Raw genomic sequence first — 17,518 nt, forward strand, 5'->3', positions numbered from 1 at the left:
TAAAGCCCTGTATCCCTATTCCCTTGGGGGGTGCCAGGCTACCGGTCACTGTGGGAAGCAGGACAAGATACCTGGCAGGAGAGCTCCATCACAGGTGCAGATCACTCAGGGCAGACCACTTGCAAGAAAGAGGATATGAGAAAGCTGAGGATCTAGAAATGAACCAAGCCTCTCTGGACAACATACCTTGCAAGGCTCTTAGGAACCCCAGGGAATACATAGTTGAGTCTGGATGGGGCTGGGAAGAGGCCTCTGAGTGTGCTGATAGTCCTGGCCATTGTGAGGATGGGAGTGCCCAGGGGCAGTGGGGCTCACCAACAGCCACCACAGGGGTCCTTCTCCAAGGCTAGTTTTCCTGAAAGACACTCGGGAGTGTCTTACCTACTGGGCTGGAAAAGGTCGTGAGTTACGGTTTTTGGTTTAATTTTTGCTTTTTGCGAACTAGTGTGCAGGAACAGTTTGCTTTTTCCCCTCACACTTGAATAGTGTGCAGACATCAAGAAAGCAAAGACCCTCAACTAAGATATTTGATTGGTGTAAATTTATAAAAATAGTCGTCCTGGATTATCATTCTCCAGTAGAGTTTTGCCTTTAAGCAGCTGCATGTTTTGATTACAAAGTGATGGAAATACAGCCAACAGTTGTCACAGAGCTCCCGACTTCACAGTGAGCCTGCAGCTCCCACGTTGAGAAAGGTGCCACACTGGCCGTGTTTTAGTTTCTTGCTTTCTGCAGTGTTATGGGCAGGGCCTGTGAGCCCCCTCCCCTTTAGAAAAGCCCAGATTCCTTTGGTGTCTGCCTGTGTGGGCCTCATAGTGATTCTTGTCTTTGTGCAAGAAGAAGCAGGGCGAAGTCAGCAAGGCAGCCAGCGCCGACAGCACCACCGAGGGAACGCCGGCCGACGGCTTCACAGTACTCTCCACCAAGAGCCTCTTCCTTGGCCAGAAGGTAGGCACATGCATGGCCTTAGTCTGCTCGCGGCCCTGGGACAGACGGGTGGAGGCCACCTCCATTGCAGGAAGGCCTGGGGATTCCCGGAGGCCACTCCTGGCCATGTGGGTGTGGGAGGAGGAGTGGGTGGCCTCGGGGGACTACGGCGGGAGCGCTGCAGGAGACTGGCAGGTGGGAAGAGGAGGTAGTGGTAACGAGGTGGGAAAGCCACTTCTGTGGTGCTGGGGGCCTCGGGAAAAACCTGGGTTAGTCTGCAGAAGGAGCTACTAATGTGGGATATGCTGGTCATCATGTAGCCCCGGCCAGAAAAACAGCCCCAAGTCAAAGCTGGGTCCTGGAAAAGTAAAGGTCTAGCAGGCAGCCCACACGCTTGGGTGGTAACTGAAGGCAGAGCCTCTGCTCCGGGGGCGGGATCGTTGTTAGACATCCTTAGGTAATGGGTGCACTGAGCCACCTCTTGACTCCTCAAGCCAATCTTTTGTTTGTTTTAATCGTGGGCAATGTATTTTCAGCCATCCCAGTGATGCAGCTTTGCCAGGACGCCATGGTTTTGTAAAAGATGATTCACTTTTGTTGAAAATAAAAATGATGCAAAGGCTTTTAAGACCTGAGAGTGAGAGTTAATTGATAACTGCTCTATTAACACCAAAAAAAACCCAAAACAAAACAAAAAAACAAAAACCGGGGGGTGGAGAGAGAGGGAATTACGCTTCTCTTAATGTTTCAGTCCTACATGACAGACAATTAAAGGCATGAATTTGACCTTCACGTAAATGGTGTTGTGGCTAACAACTTGGTTCTCAAGCTGCATCATTTTTACAACCTCACTGCCAATTTTCTTTTGCATCTCAGTGACACAGCCCTCCTGCTCCTGCATTGCAAGCGCTCCTTACCCCCCCCACCCCCATTCCTGTCACTAATTGCACTCAGGCTTTCATGATGCAATTCCTGTGGTGGACCTTGTGTTCCAGCAAATAACCATTGCAGCCGACATTTTATAACCATTATCTGTATTTTGTATGCATTTTTCAAAGGGAAAAATAAGCAGTGCTTGTCATCTTAAGGTCTGGGGCTTGCAGAGTTTTTGTTTAAAATCTATTTTTTTTTAATTTACTTAAAAAGTTTCAACTCAGCAGTGAAGGCAACCACGTGAGTCTACTTTCACACCCTTTAACGTGTCCTTTGAGTAATATGTTGAACATTAATGCGAGACACCTTCCCACTTGCTTTGGTTTGATCTCCAGCGTGAACACCCCCTGCTTTTGAGGAGTAGCTCCCGTGTGAACACCCCCCCTGCTCTTGAGGAGTAGCTTCAGTGTGAATACCCTCCTGCTCTTGAGTAGCTTCAGTGTGAACACCCCCTGCTCTTGTGGAGTAGCTCCAGTGTGAACACCCCCTGCTCTTGAGAAGTAACACCAGTGTGCTTTAGGTCCCTGCTGCAGACTGCTAGCCAGGTCTGGAAGCCGATTAAGCAGGTAGAATAGTTCAGGCCCTCCTGCTGTCCCCCATCGTTCCTCACTCTTTTTCCTATCTCACCCTTGGGTGCCCTGACACTCGCCTCTCCCTTGTCTATGGTGTTCTTGCTGCCTCCTGCCGGCTGCTCCACAACTGGCCTCACATCCCCTTACTGGACCCACCCAGGTACCCTCAGAATAGTAGCACTCAGCCACCCAAATGTCCGTGTACAAATGGATGCCCTCTTTGATCTCAGGGTTGGGGTCTTGTCTGGGCTCTGCTGTACCTGAGCCCTGGGAAGGAGCTGGAAAAGACCGCAGACACCTCACTAGTTCCTCTGCAACCACACAGCGCCGTCTTCCCAGCCATGTCAGGACTAGGTGCCACAGGCCTGACAGTACCAGAGGGTACAAATTAGCAAATATTGTTCCCCATTCAGGACTGGGGAGAGGGGAGACCGAGAAGCTATAGGGAAGGACTGACACTCTATAATAACCTACAGATGTGTCATCTAATGTTATTTAAGAAACAGAGGAAAGTGGGAGAAATAGACTTGCCAAAAAACTAATGCTTGAGGTCCTGACTTGGGATTGGTTGGGCTGAACCCAGTGTAACACAGTCAGTGTTACACTGACTGTTACACTGACTATAACTATAACTGGGGCACCATGTAACACAAGACAGCCATCAGAGAGGGGGTCATGCAGGCCCAGACACACCACCCACCCTCTTTCCCACATTCCACAGTTAAGTGTCAGTGGGAAGAACAAATAGCAAGCTACCCCGAGGCTGCCTGCTGCATTAAATGTGCTTCCGGGTTAATGACCTGAGATTGACACATCCAGGGCGAGGTACGTCCAAACCCAGCACCACATGTGCCCTTTAGCAGGGTAAACTCGATCTACCCTACTGTGGCATCATGGAATAAGGTAGCACCTCAAGTCAGCCAGGGTACCAGCATCAGAAACTAGTATGCCAGCCACCCTTTCTGGAACGCTGGGCCCTGAGGTGTGAGATGGAGCAGGTGTTTATGGTCCGGAGTGTTCTGTTGCAAGCAGTCCTTTCTGGTCCTTTATTGGCTATTAACTGTGGGGTGAAAGTCATGGCTTAATAATGCAAAAGGAGCAAGAGTCCTAAAATTGATGAGAATTTTCACACGAAGCACATTTTAAAATGTCATGACTACAGATGTTAGTTTTTGTTTTTTATTCAAGCTCCTTAACATACAGTGTAGTCCTGAACCCAGTGATTCATCTCTTAGGTACGACACCCAGCGCTTATCCTGAAAAGTGCCCTCCATTCATGTCCATCCCCCATCGTGCCCATCCCCCCCTTCCCTTCCAGCAGCCCTCAGTTTGTTCTCTGTATTTAGAAGTCTCCAGACCATAGTTGTGACTTGGGTTTAAGCAAATGTTCTCAGCAGGGTACCTGAAGATGAAGACTGTATCATACCCTATGTTCTCCACATCCTGTGTTCCCATCTGTGACCGTGAAACCCATGCTTGAACGCTGTGAGCAAGAGAAGGTAGAGAAAGGTGATATTGAGCCCTGCACAGCCCTGATAGGCCGGGTTGCTAAGCTACTCATAGAAGCCAGCCCTGGGCTCAGGATCCTGGGGTCTAATTATCGTTGAGGCTGTTGTGTTTCAGATTCTCAAGTCTCCGGAGTAATCGTCCTCATTACTCTGCTTTTACCTAGCGTTCACACACACTGTTGAATTGTTTTCAAAAAGACAAGGCTGTGCTGTGAATCTGAATCTACCACATGTTTTTGCTTTGTGCTTCAACAGAGATTCACAGCTTCCTTTCAGAGATTGAAAAACCTGATGTTTTGGGTTTTTTTATTTCCAAAAAAATTCTTCCAATGTGTGTTTCTATAAATCTTTGTCAGTGGTAGTAACTGATATGGGCTTTCTTGCTAGGGTCAGTATTATTCGAAGTGGTAGGGAAGGCAGTGTAAGGAGGGTATGAGTGAGTCTCCATGCCTCCCAGACCGTCAGGATAGGAGCCACAGCCCTTGTAGGCCACTGAAGGCAGGGGCAGGGTACTGTGTATTTTCTTCCTCACATAGACCCCCAACTTCCAGGGACTGGAAGATTATAAGGAGAGAGGGAGCAGTTGAAGCAGCAGGGAGGAGGGAAGGGCTGGTGCCGTCTTTCTCCCCTATGGCTGACAACTGGCATCTCACATCCCATGAAGGGTGCTGGCTCGGCTCCTGGGCCTCCTTTGTGGCCACATGTGTCTTTTGTGTGGCCGGTTCTACCCTGAAGCCTGCCAGATGCCACCCCAGACCCAGTTTCTCCAGGAGAGTTAAAGCTGGGGACCTGGCATGTGTCAGGCAGGGCATCAGAACACAGTTAAAGGAAACCACTCATACCAGAGGCAGGGCAGCAGGTGGCCACAGAGAAATCACGGTTCTCCGTGAGGGGCTTAGAAACAGTGCCGGCTCCACCAACCTGGGTTGAAATGTACTTTGGGGACAGGAAGAGAGTTGTGTTGTATACAGCCAACACAAGGAACTATGACTGTTCAGCCTTCTCCCTTCCTTGTCCATTGTGAGGGCACTGTGAGAAATATCAGAGTTTAATAATTACAAACTAGATTTGACGTGTCACTCAGACACTGTTTATCAATTACTTTTGTTTCCTAAAATGGAAATTTTGATAATACTTTTTAAAAAATTATATATAGATGATTCCTGTAGCCAAGTAGGTCATGTCCAGGCACAGTCCACATGTCTGTCTAGTAGTTCCAAGCCACTGGCTCCTTCCCTGTCATTGGCAGGCTGCCTCCTGACCTGCCCCAAGAGATGGGGGCCACGGCCTGCCTTCCAGAAAGGCACCTGAGCCACCTCAGGTCCAATCCAGGCCAAGGACCGGTTCCTGAGCTCTGGCATTTCCATCAGCCCCGCTTTAAGAGAAGAGAGACATACATTTCACCTCAGAGTTGTCGGGAGGTTTGACATTCAGTTCCAACTCTGTGTGCCTGTAGCAACCTGAGCACCGTCTCAGGCATCATGTGGCACTCAGGTTTAAGAGACAGCCCACTCTCTACCTTCCAGGAGCTTCTCCTAGTGAGTTCACTTGTGAGTAGAGAACAAGCACTAACATGGACATAACTGCTGGAGGGAAGTTGGGGTCACTACAGACAGACAGACTGGATGTAGTAAAGCCAGCTGAGAGTAGGGTGGTAGGGGCCTGGAGGTGGAAGGGTCTTGCGGGGTACTTAGCTAGCTCTCTTTCTTCCACCACCACAGCCAAGTGGGACCCTCTTCTGCTCTCTAACTGGCAGTGCCCTTTTGTCATTCTCTATGGCGGCCAGCAATCTTCAGATGTTTTAAACTCCCCATGCTGTTGTTTAAAACTTATTTTTTCCTTTTTTTAGACATTTATTTATTTAATGTTTTATTTTTGAGAGAGAGAGAGCATGAGCATTGAAGGGGCAGAGAGAGAGGGAGAGACAGAATCTGAGGCAGACTTCAAGCTCTGCACTGTCAGCACAGAGCCCGACGCAGGGCTCAAACTCATGAACTGCGAGATTATGACCTGAGCCGAAGTTGGAGGCTTAACTGATTGAGCCACCCAGGCATCCCCAAAATTTATGTCATTCCCAACAATAAGACAAAGGAGTAGAGACCCTATTCACAATTTGAAATCATTAATCCCACCTCCCAGAGAATCAGACTAAATATGAGAATTTTTGCAGTTACCCAGAAATCTTATTTCCCAGCCCACAGGTCCCCCTGCTCTGCCATGTGCTTCAGACAGCCACAAGGCCCCTGGGGAAGGGGACCAGGACTGGCCATCTTTCCTGGCCCCACCAGGCTGATCTGTGTATCTCCACTGGGCAGTAAGATCCTTGCCAGACATTTGCACACATGGTCTCTTTGTACCCCATGCTCATGGATATTCTTCTCTTGCCCTGGGGCGCTTTGGCCTTTGTTCTTGATCATTTCACTGTTGGCTTCTGTCCACTGGCCTGCCTGCCCAAGCCAATCTGGTTACCCATGTGTCTTTCCACAGTGCCTGCAACAGTGTGTCCTCTCCCCTCCCACCCATTCCTGTCTCCCCCACACACGAGCCTCCCCCCACCCCAAATACAAGCTGTATACTACAGAGGTGGTCTTTAAAAGCACCTCTCGATATTTAATAACAGAACGGTTCTATAGCTCAGCCCCTCAGCCCCAGGACTTGTGCTGAGCCTGATACTCAGCAGAATGTAGTTGAAAAAGTAAGACTCAGGTGTGAGGGAGAGAGTACGTAGTTGGCTGGGAGTTTTTCATTGGAGGGGGCGGGGGGGGGGGGAAGAGAAAGGTAGAGGCTCCCTACAGTGCTTCACAGAGCAGGGTGCCTCTGTCAGAAAGGAAGGTGCTGAGTCCAGAGTGAGCAGGGAGTTCTTGAAGGGATTTATGTTGTTTGTAACCACTCCCTTGCCTCAGCACAACCATGAAGCCCTGGCACCCACCCCCACCCACACAGTTTCTCCAGAGAGCCCATCCCCCAGGCAGAAGGGGACTTCTCCCCAGGCAGAGTCCAGGACAGTCTCCTGGCGTCTTCTCTGCTAGCTGAATCAAAGCCCTTGAAAAAGAGCTGATTTTCCTTCTAATGAGGAACTTCCAAGTATAAGTTCAGAAGCATCTACACCATTGGAAAAAAAAGTGTGAATTTTAGGGATTTGAACATGTATATTTTTTAAACAACAAAGGAAACTCGTAGGTGTCCTAAAAGTGTACTTACTTATACCACACCAAGTGTTGCTTTCCCAGTTTTCTCCTTTCCCTTACTCCTTCAACCACCTCCTCCTCCTTCACAGTATAGGGTTTTGGGGTATTTCTTTTAGGGGGAAGAGCAGGGAGGATTCACTTAAATGGAGTTGTTATAAACACTGTTTGCTTGAAGTGAGATGCAAAAATGCAGTGCTTACATGATAGCATAATCAAACCCTTGACCTTGTTCTGAATCCTGACTCCTTACTTGCCTTCCTCGAGTCCCCTAGTCTGTGCCCACCCACATCCCTTCTCCCTGAGCACATAGCTAGCACCCTAGCCCCGGTGCTGGTCCCCTGTATGCCTCTGTCCTCTAGTGCTAAGCCCTCTGCTGTGTCTGCCTTCCCCCCCCCCAACTCCCGGGGGCCTCTAGCTTCAGGGGTGTTGGTGGCCCCTGAAGCACCCTGCAGTACTGGGAACCATACCGTAGGAAGTCCTGGTGCAGGAAACTAGAAGTGGGACCCACTGCCCTGCCGAGCCTTTCCCCAGCAGTATGACCAGATTTCTTTCCAGAAGTGCTTTCTCACAAAGAGTGACTTAGTTTAAGGAGGTCTTTTTTGAGACTCTGCTGTCTGCTTTTAGGCATCAGAAAAGTGGGTGTATATTTCTGGTGCTTATAGAGTGTCAGGTTTTTTGGTTGGTTTTGTTTTCAGCAAAACACTCGGCCCCAGAAATTCAGTGCTTTGGAGCTTAGGTGCCAAGAGCCTCCCTGCCAAGTGTGTGCACACGGCCCTGTCCTCCGAGTGCACGCCTGGACAAAGGCTCCTGTCCTGCCAGGCTGTGCGGCTGCAGACAGCTCTTCCAGCATGGATCACAGCGGGTCCTAGGCAGCAGCGCCTCTGGGAGCTGCTCAGACATCGCTCTTGGCTGCAGCTCACGTTAGGAACTCATGTCCCTGAAGGATAAGCATCTTAACTGAGAGCGAGCGAGCGAGCTAGCGCTTTGCTGCAGGCACTTGTCCCTAAGAACAGGAGGGGAAAGCATAGCACCCACGACGGTAGTCCTGGGCCAGCTAATTCCACTTGCCCCTCGGACAGCTGAATCTAGAACTCAGGGTTGCTCTCATCCTGATGGTTGCTATAGCAATGGAATACTTGTGGGATGGGAGGACATTCATTGGCTCTTCCAGGAGAGCCATTCGGTTTCCATGCTCATGAAACTCGAGCACAGTCCTTGACCCACTGGGTCGAAACACTTGAAGGTGCAACACTTGAAGAGACTAACAGTCTTGCTAGAGAACGGCTATTTCTCTTCCTACCTTTCACCAGAACTTCAGGATTCGATGTTCCTAAGCAACACACCATCTTGGTCCTTGCTACCTCTGAGCAGGGCAAGGGAGCCAGCCAGCCAGGGTCAGGCTGATGGGGACAGACTTAAAGATCCATGGCCACTTAGAGAATGGCAGAGCTCCCCAGGCTTTCCCACACCAGCTGGGACTTCTGTACCATCCCAGGGCTCAAAGAAGAGGGCACATACACCATTCCCACCCCAGCACTGAGTTCCCTGATTTTGGTCCTGATAGCTGCTGTACTCCGTTCCTTCAAAGGGAAGTGGATCCACCAGTCCACATGGCTTATGCCTCCCTTTGGCCACAAGCATCACCCACCAGGTTCTGGAGCCTCAGCCTAGTTTGCTTCCTTTCAGCATCCGAGCAGCACTGGAGCCTTGTTTGAACTGGATTCGTTTTAGCCAGCGACTCCCTGTCCCCACCCCGTGTGCCCAGTGCACCCGGAGTGTGTGCACTGCCCTTCACCTGTATCCCAAGGCTCACTTCTCTGTGACTTCCCGGCTGTCCTGTTATTTCCCACCTCATGCTTTTCTTTTCAGCTGAACCTTATTCACAGTGAAATCAGTAATTTAGCCGGCTTTGAGGTGGAGGCCATAATCAATCCTACCAATGCTGACATTGACCTTAAAGATGACCTAGGTAATTGGGGATGGGGTTTGGCACCACCAGCTGTCAGATGAAAAGTTATGGAACCCAGAATTTAGGCTCTTCATCTTGTCAAACTTCAGATGGTCAAGCCAAATGCCCAAATCCCCGTTGAACATTTGAAGGAAATCCTGAATGTTTACTCACTCTGAGCCATTTCAAATGGAAATGATCTGATAAGGTTTCCTTGAGTGCAATTGGCTACTTTCCCCTTGATTGTAAACGTATTGCTATCTAAATTCTCTTCCATAATGATCATACTGACTGCTGGTTACTTGGGAGGGATTTTTTAAAAATGTGTTTGTTTTTTTTTAGAACTGAAAAATCTCAGGTTACTACAAAATGATAGTTTCTCCATTTAAGCCCTAATTAGAAATGACAAAGCTTAAAAGCACTTAAAAAGGGAGAAAATTAAACTGCATCAGTATATCATTAAGTTGTCTTTAATCCACCAGTAAATTGGTTTCCCTTAAATTTACCACCTAGTGTCATTCCTCAATTTTTTTCTATGACTGAAAACAGTATATGACTGCATGCCGCCTTCATGAATTACTTGATTAGGGGATGATTAATATTAAACAGAAGGGCAGCATCTCTTTCTGAGTGAGTCTCCACAGAGGACAACTGTGCCTCAGAGCCAGGGTGGTGACTCCCGGGTTCGGGGCAAGCTGAGAGGGACCCCTAAGGGCTTGATTCTGTGGCTTGATCTTTGCATGGAAGAACTCTCAGCTCAGGGGCTCAGTGAAGGCTCCTGTCCTCTTAACTGTGAGCCTTGCCAGGGGCAGCAGACTAGCGGTTGCCCACCAAGGCAGCTTCATGCCTGATGCTGACCCAGGTTTGTTTTATAAGCCTTTAGCCCCCACCTTCGGCTACCTTCGTAAGGTGGCCAATTCTTTGACTGTCAGAGATGCTCGTTCTAGAGCCCAGGCCCGAGCCACACAAATTGAGTATAACCGTGGGCTGCAAACGTCGGAACCAGGACTCAAGAATGCCCTGCCTGACCTTGTTTTCCGACCACATACTCTATTTATACAGATACTTTCTTTAAAAAAAAAAAAAAAAAACCACACATTGGAAAAACCAGGGATTCTTTATATCCAAAGTACGTCTTCTACGTAAAATACATGAAAGGAAGAGTGACTAGAATAAATGGCAGACCTGGAAAAACATTTGTTACACATTGAGGGGGAAAATAAAGGCAGTTCTCTGTGCACACATACTGTTTTCTTGGTTTTCAAGAGCTGTCCCTTGAAGGCAGACGAAACGATGAAGGTCGTAAGACCAAAACTCCAGCTCTGAATGCTGACGGCTGCCAACAAAATGGAGAAACTTGTTGTTGTGGTTGGCCTGGTAGTCCACGTTTTTTTTTAAAAAACAGATGCCATGTTTTAGTAGCCTTCTCAGTGGGGTGCCAGTTTTATAGGCTTTTGCGAAGTGAAACGGGGCATTCGTTGTTTTGTTATTTCTTTTAATCTTTGGAAATGATCTCATGTGTGTGTTTCTCTTTTTTTGGACATGTCATTCAAATGTTTAATTTAAACATGTCACATTTGATATTCCTCCTCCTCCTCCTCCTTCTCACCCCCATCCACATGTGCACACCTCGTGGACTGATTGCCCCTTGGGCTCACATGTTGGAATCGACCAGGTAGGCCAGCCCTGCCATTGGGGCATTAGTAAATGTGCCTGTGCGTGGGTCTCAGTCCAACACAGTTGATCTACATTTGTTTACCTGTTATAGTTGCAAGTTGTACAGGCTGACATTGCCTCGATCGACAGTGATGCTGTCGTTCACCCGACAAACACTGACTTCTACACCGGTGGTGAAGTAGGTAATGCCCAGCCGGGTGCTGCCGAGAGTGTGTGTGTGCATGGGCAGTCGGCCGCCGCAGACAGCTTGATCCTTTGACAGCTATGCAGGGCTGCATTCATTTCACACTTCCAGCTGTCCCGACCCCCCCAGGTCGACCTTGCCAAGGTCTCCGGTCCCTGGGCTGCAGACCCGAGGTGCAGCTAGCCGGCAGCCAGGGCGCATCATGCAGCTCACAGATGGGAGCACTTCTGGTTTGGAAACTGGTTCGGCAACATCACTTTTGCATTTGCTTCACGAGGCACGGCTTTGTTGGAGACTGGGTTCACCCGTGATTTCAGCTACACGGGGGCTTCCAAGACCCCTGACGGGCCCACTATGGACCAGACACAGTGGAGAGCCCGGGCACAGTTCTCAGCACCCCCCCCCCCACTTTGGCATCGGAAACATGCTTTGCTGAAACGGCCTTCAGGCCTCAGGTGCACTCGGGCGTGTGGGAACACTCTCCCACACTGAGGTTCTCAGACCTTAACTGCATGAAAGTCACCTCATTCTGGTGTGGGGTCCCCAGACCATTTGAGAAACTCTCCTAGACCCAGAAAGCTGCTTCCTGTTCCCTGGCAGCTGACCCCCATAGTCATTTGGCTTCTGGTGCTCACCAGCTGAGGGCGGGCTAAGGGAAGAGGGGCAGGTGGGTGCCGAGCACTGTGGCCACTGCTGTGCTGACATGATGAGGGGGCATCCGGACTGACAGCAGAAAGGCACAAGTATGGAGCCAGGTGGAAGGAGCTTAAATCCCAACCTTGCCATCTCCTGGTCCTGAGAGCTGGGCCAGTTACTTAGCTCCCCAGTGCCTCCATGTCTCTCTCTACGCCCACGTGATAATGAGAGTTGGGATAACCTAGGCAAAGCACGTTGTCTTGTGTCTGCCTCCTGATTGGTGCCGACTGTATGGTCTCACTCTTACGTGTATCTAATGATTTTTACCATCGATGTGCTCATCCTGAGAGCAGCACCCTGGGTGTATATTCAAACACCACTTTCTAAAGTGGTGCCCTTTCTACTAAGGGCAGAAGTGAAGTCATGTTGAAGGCTGAGGCTATGGGGCTGCTCATGAGCGTCCCAGACACCGGAAGTACAACAACTTAGCTCTGTTTAGTGTCCAGCTCTGTTTAGTGTCACAAGCAGAGCCCACTGTTCACAGCCTGCCCTGGCCACTGTAATTTGGGCTGATTGCTCTCCTGGGCATTTTGGATCTCGGACATGGATGGAAAAGACACACTGGACAGGAAGTCCGGATTCGCCAAGTCGCCCAGGCCAAAATGAAATCAGGCTGGAGGCAATTAAAATAAACTCAGCTTTCACAAGATTTTGGAGGAGTTTAAGAGCTCCTAAGTCAGGCAGCTTAAGAGAAAGATACTCTTTCTCTTTCTGTCTTGACCAAATGAAAACTTGATGGGAAGAAAATAAACAGAGCAGCCAAGGGCTTATTTTTCTGCCAAGAGTAACTGAGGCTTGGGTTCATCCTGCCAGCCAGGACTTTGGGTGAAATGGAAATTAGCACCCTTTCAGTGCAAAGGTGTCTCCCCCAGTCCCAAGGAAAAGAGAAAGCTGACTTTTCTTTGCTGTGGCTGTGGAAGGGGTGTGTTCAGCAGGATTAGTTGTGCTGGGACATAGAGCTGGAGGCTTTGAGATGGAGTCAGGAGCCAGCCCGCGGGGGGAGCAGGCAGAGAACCTAGTCCTTCCCAAACCGGGATCGGAGCTGGTCTCCTTGGAATCAGAACAGTGCTAATCCTTTCCCCTGTTATGTGCTTGCCCTCCCCCTCACTGGGGTGCACAGGGCAGGCACAATGAGCCTCGGTGACCTGTAAGTACCTGGGGTTCGAGAACTTGCCCGATGTCATGAGACACATCACTCACGGACACTGACACAGCTGGAGTAGAACATCAGCTGGTCCGGACGGCTTCATTGGCCGACGGGGACCCTAAACGACTGTGCCAGAACCCAGGTCTTCCAAAGTCCACCTCAGTGCCTTTTCTTAGTGAACCAGTCCAGACTAGTACTGAACCCACCTATCTTGTACGATGCCAAAACAATGACAAACCAGATTTGTGCATGGCCTCAATTGGTTGCAGCTCCCACTTTGATGTGTGAGAGGGGAAAAGAGGAAGCCAGGACATGATCACTCCATTTCTCCCATTGGGTGTGAATTCCTGAGACCCAAGACTGCTGGAAGAAGGAATGCCAGTGCAGGAATGCTTAGCCCCGTGATTAACTCTTACCCATCACAGTTCTTTCTAACAGTGAAATAGACCACAGGCTTAGCCTGACATTTGCCCAAGCCTAAATTTTCGCTTAGGCTGTTTTGAACACCAATACTTATGCCTGCTTTCTAAGCATGAAATAATGTTCTCGTTCTCATGGGAGTAACACGTGTTTATGCTTGGGGGCAAAGAAGCCAATTGCTTTATGATTAACCCTGAAGTGGAGCCTAAAAAGCAAGAGTCTTACATTACTAGTGTTGACAATACAGTCGCAATGGGCCTGTTTCTTGTTACAAAGTACACGTGTGTCTACATGAACATGTGCGTACATATGTGTGTGTAGGAGTCCAGTCCTGACCGGGGTGATTGCCTGCAACCTAGGGTTCAACTTTTTAAGTTTGGGAAATGCATTAAGTGTATTTTAACTTGGAAATTTGACTTCTAATTAAAGCAAGATTTAATTACAAGTAAAAAATTTTAAAGTAAACACTCTTCCTAAGATCAAACACCTTTAATTACAAATCAGCCCATTTTCTTAATCATTTTTGCTTTAGGAAGGAGCTGGTAGTAGTCCCTCAGCACTGATCTTACTTTGCCTTCCAAATTTCTCAGTTCTCCCCGAAGAGTATAGAGGGTAGACAATGCAAACGGAAAACTGTGGCACATGGAGCGTATTTGTTTCCCTCCCGCAAGGTCAGGAGGGAAGGCCGGACCACGTGCGGGGGTTGGGCAGCAGTGTCGGGGACCCAGTAGATTCCAACTTCACAGGCGTTTTTCTCTGCTGCATGGTATTTTGAGTGAACCCATCATTGGGCCTCACTCCCCTGGGTTGTATCCCCAGAGCGTCCCCTTCCTGCCCAGTGGAGGTGGCTGTGAGCCTCACGCGCATTGTCATTCAGCCACCGTCTGTGATGGCGGTCTTTGTCAGAAACATACAGCGGCTGTCACAGCAGTTAGAAGTCTCTGGAGTGGATATGTTTTCCCTCCTGCCCCCTCTGATTTAAGCGTCCGTGACTGCTTTCCAAACAGGCGAAGGCACAAGGAATGCTGGATCCCACGCCAAGCCTCCCGCGCCAATGGCTCTCTAAGAGCCGGGCCTGCTCCTCACCATCCTAGAGCTCCGGGGGAGGGGGGGGGGGTGCTGGCCCGCCGGTCACGTGCGCACGCGCACCCCAGACTTCCTGCAGTGGGCCGGCGTGCAGGCCAGTGCCTGCCATCCACCCTGGTGCCAACTCATTTGTGACAGTGCCCAGGCCGTGTGCTCTTCCTTCCAGATACTTCTTGGGGTTAGTTCACTCCAGAACAAGCACGCCCATGAGGCAGTTTTTTCTAAGAGAAAGAGACCTAGTCACCACAGGGTGAATCCAGAGAGAATTTGGGCTGGTGCACTCTGACGCCCTGACTGACACATACCACGGTGTGCCGAGTGCAACTCCGAATTTTCCACGATAAATGGTGAATCTTAAGGGGAGTATTTGATCCTCTTGTGAGGAAAAGTACTTTAAAATGTGAAAAACTGATGAATCAGAGCTTAAGGAAGAGAGACCCCCTTCTGGCCACACTTTAAAGGACGATGTTGTTATCCGTTCTCAATGCCACCTGCTATGCCACACAAGACATGTAACCATCAGGCCACAATGGCCTTGGTAACCTTGTGTGGGAACGCAGCTTTCCTGGCGGGAATTGGGTCCTTCACAAGAACCTGAATTCCAGAAAAGGCGCTGCCTGCCTCTACCAGGTTTAACCTTGAAAACCTGGCCCTGAACACTTGGTCATCTTGCTGTCCAAGCTTTCATGTGGTACAACTTCCTTTTAAGCTCTGCTTCTGAGGTTGCCTTCCTTTACCTGAAGTGATTCTGAGTCATTAGTGTGATGAAGGAAATATTGTCTGAGGCCTTTTTTTTTTTTTTTTTTTTGTATTCACTTATAACACCATGGCTGCAAAATAGGAACGAAGCATGGTAATAATGTTGGTCCAGAGATGACCAAATCTCAGTGCTTTCTTCTGGGCCCGCTGCCATGGGGAGAGCTGGCTCCCTGATGGGAGTCTGGTATGCTTTCCCTGAAGCATCCATATTTGGGGGTTCTCCCCTGAGAGAAGAAAATCTAGAGGAGGCACGAGCCTCAGAAGCCAGCACCATCTGGTTTCTCATGGCAATGGAAAGCATGCCAGGACTGGCATGCTGGCATGGCACAGGCGGGTCCCCTGTTCCTTACCTCTCTGTCATATCCAGGATGACCCCGAGTCACCCCCAAATGTGGGAGAGCAATGCCAGCTCAGCGGTAATTGGTTAAGTGGTCAGTCTTTTTGAAATTTCCCTTTTAGGACTTAACCTAGGCTTAGTTTCCTGTTTTGCAGCCATGTGAAAATTGAGCTGGTCAGATCATTTGAAGTATGTAATCACCTTACATGCTAAGTGTCTGTGTGTGTCCCAAGATGCAAGAGTGGCCATCTGACCTCGCCCTGTCCCTGTCTAGGAAACACGCTGGAGAAGAAAGGCGGCAAGGAGTTTGTGGAAGCTGTTCTGGAACTCCGAAAAAAGAACGGGCCCTTGGAAGTAGCTGGAGGTGAGCTGGGGCAGTGCCTTGCTTATTTGGGCATGGTGCAGGCATCATCAGGAAAAGCTGGTTATGAAGCATCTTGGAATTCAGGGGTGCGTTGGCCACGCAAACCTGTCTCCTGGCTGGGGGCACAGGGAACCCTGTCAGATTTGCAACTTGGACTTAAAACACAAATGCAAATTGGCAGGGGGAGTGTAAGGGCTGTGAAACCTGCCTTTCCCATTTTTTTCTTTATTGCTCAAAATAGCTTTTAAATGTTTGATGTCTAGACTCTAATTTTAAGTAATTACAGCAGCTGGGTTTGGCAGAGCTGAGAGTTGTAGATGGCCACACTGAGCCGTCTGTGAAAGCGCCGGTGAGAGGTGCAAATTAATCATTGTCATTCAGCCATTTGTCTAACTGAGCAAAATCGAAATAGACATTTTTCACTCGCCCATCACACCTTTCCTCATAGCAGGGGTAAGAAAATAACGTGGAACCTGATGTGCCGACAGTGGTTGCTAAGAGGTAGAGGAAAGGCCTTCTTCCTGCTGCTGGCCTGGAGTTTGGAATTGGAGATGGACAGTAGGAAGTGAAGGACAGAGGGCCTCCGGAGGGCCTGGGAGTCCAGACAGTGGGGTGAGGCCCAGTTTCCTCTACCAGCCATGCAAGGACATGCCATTCCCTTCCTGTGGGCTCTGGTGTCTCTTCATACTCAGTGGTCCCCAGTGTCCAAGCTATCTTATTGCTGCTTTGAAAATGAATCTTCATTGAATACAGTGTATAACACCAGTTACTGTGTGACTTCTGTACCAGCGACCCTCTTTCCCCAGTCATCCTGGGCTAGGCACGGAGCCAGGTATGGACAAGAGCATAGCATTCCTTTTGTATTGGACCTCTGCCCTGCCCATTTTGTTTTGCCTGCAAGGAGTGCGGCATCAGGTAGGGTACAGTTCCAAGCCATTCTAGGTATTTCCACCAAAGTCCCATTCTGAACAAGGGACAACTGATGTAGCATTAACTACCCAGCCAGGGGCTCCTGACCTTTCTTCAGTCCCTTCCCAGCACTCCTCTGTGTGAGCCTGTAGGGCCTTTCCAGGGATGACCTTCAGATGGAGGTGTGATGAGAGGTCGGCCTAGTGCTGTCATACCCCAAACTCAGCAGGTGACACTTGGGCCACAGCTGATGCAGACCCAGTACATTTAGCCTGGCTGAAGATAGGCCTGCCTGTTGTAATAATGCTGTTTGTCCTGGATATTAGGATCAGTTTTAGAAAAAGTTTTAGAATATCATTGAAGGTAGTATAAAACCTTAGCCCGGCTTCCACTATTGGGAGATGATCACTGTAACAAGGTTTCTTTCCAGTCTTTTCCCATGCATTGTTCAGCAGTGACCTGTCCCGAGGACAGGTCAGTGCATAAACCCCCCCATCTCATGCTGCTCTAGATCAGCACGTGAACGCAGAGTTCTTAGGAAGCAGAGCCAAGACTCAAACTCTGACCTGTGGCTTAGCCCAGAGCTGTTTCTACTGCACCATGAGACATTGCCCACCGATCACTCTTCCCTGGTACCTACGAGGACCACAACAGACCCTGAGAGCCCTGACCAGGAGGACCGTTGTCCCTCATCAAATGGGCTCAGGCGGCAATCACACCGTAGCAGTGGTGCAGGGGCTGCAGTGTGTTCCCGCGTGGAAATGGCCCAGGAGGCGATTGGCAAACCTGTCACCCAGAACCAGCACCTTGGGAACACGAGTCCCAGAACATGTTCTAGGAGACCCTGGCCAAGGTGGAACACT

At 49.5% G+C, this 17,518-nt stretch overlaps 1 protein-coding gene across 5 annotated transcripts in view; it reads left to right on the forward strand.

Moving 5' to 3' along the window:
• Positions 1–17,518, forward strand: part of LOC120238528 (core histone macro-H2A.1) — a 78,713-nt gene that overhangs the window by 52,223 nt on the left and 8,972 nt on the right. For 2 of the 5 annotated variants that reach the window (XM_039242308.1, XM_039242309.1), the window contains exons 5-7: positions 838–948; positions 8,998–9,097; positions 15,657–15,746. In XM_039242308.1, coding sequence (XP_039098239.1) covers positions 838–948; positions 8,998–9,097; positions 15,657–15,746 — 301 coding nt within the window. Of the gene's footprint in view, positions 1–837; positions 949–8,997; positions 9,098–10,844; positions 10,936–15,656; positions 15,747–17,518 lie in introns of all 5 variants that reach the window. The other 3 variants (XM_039242311.1, XM_039242312.1, XM_039242310.1) reach the window with 3 other exon arrangements.

This window comes from Hyaena hyaena, unplaced genomic scaffold (genome assembly GCF_003009895.1).
Source record: "Hyaena hyaena isolate Hyena2069 unplaced genomic scaffold, ASM300989v1 scaffold_214, whole genome shotgun sequence".
NCBI lineage: Eukaryota > Metazoa > Chordata > Mammalia > Carnivora > Hyaenidae > Hyaena > Hyaena hyaena.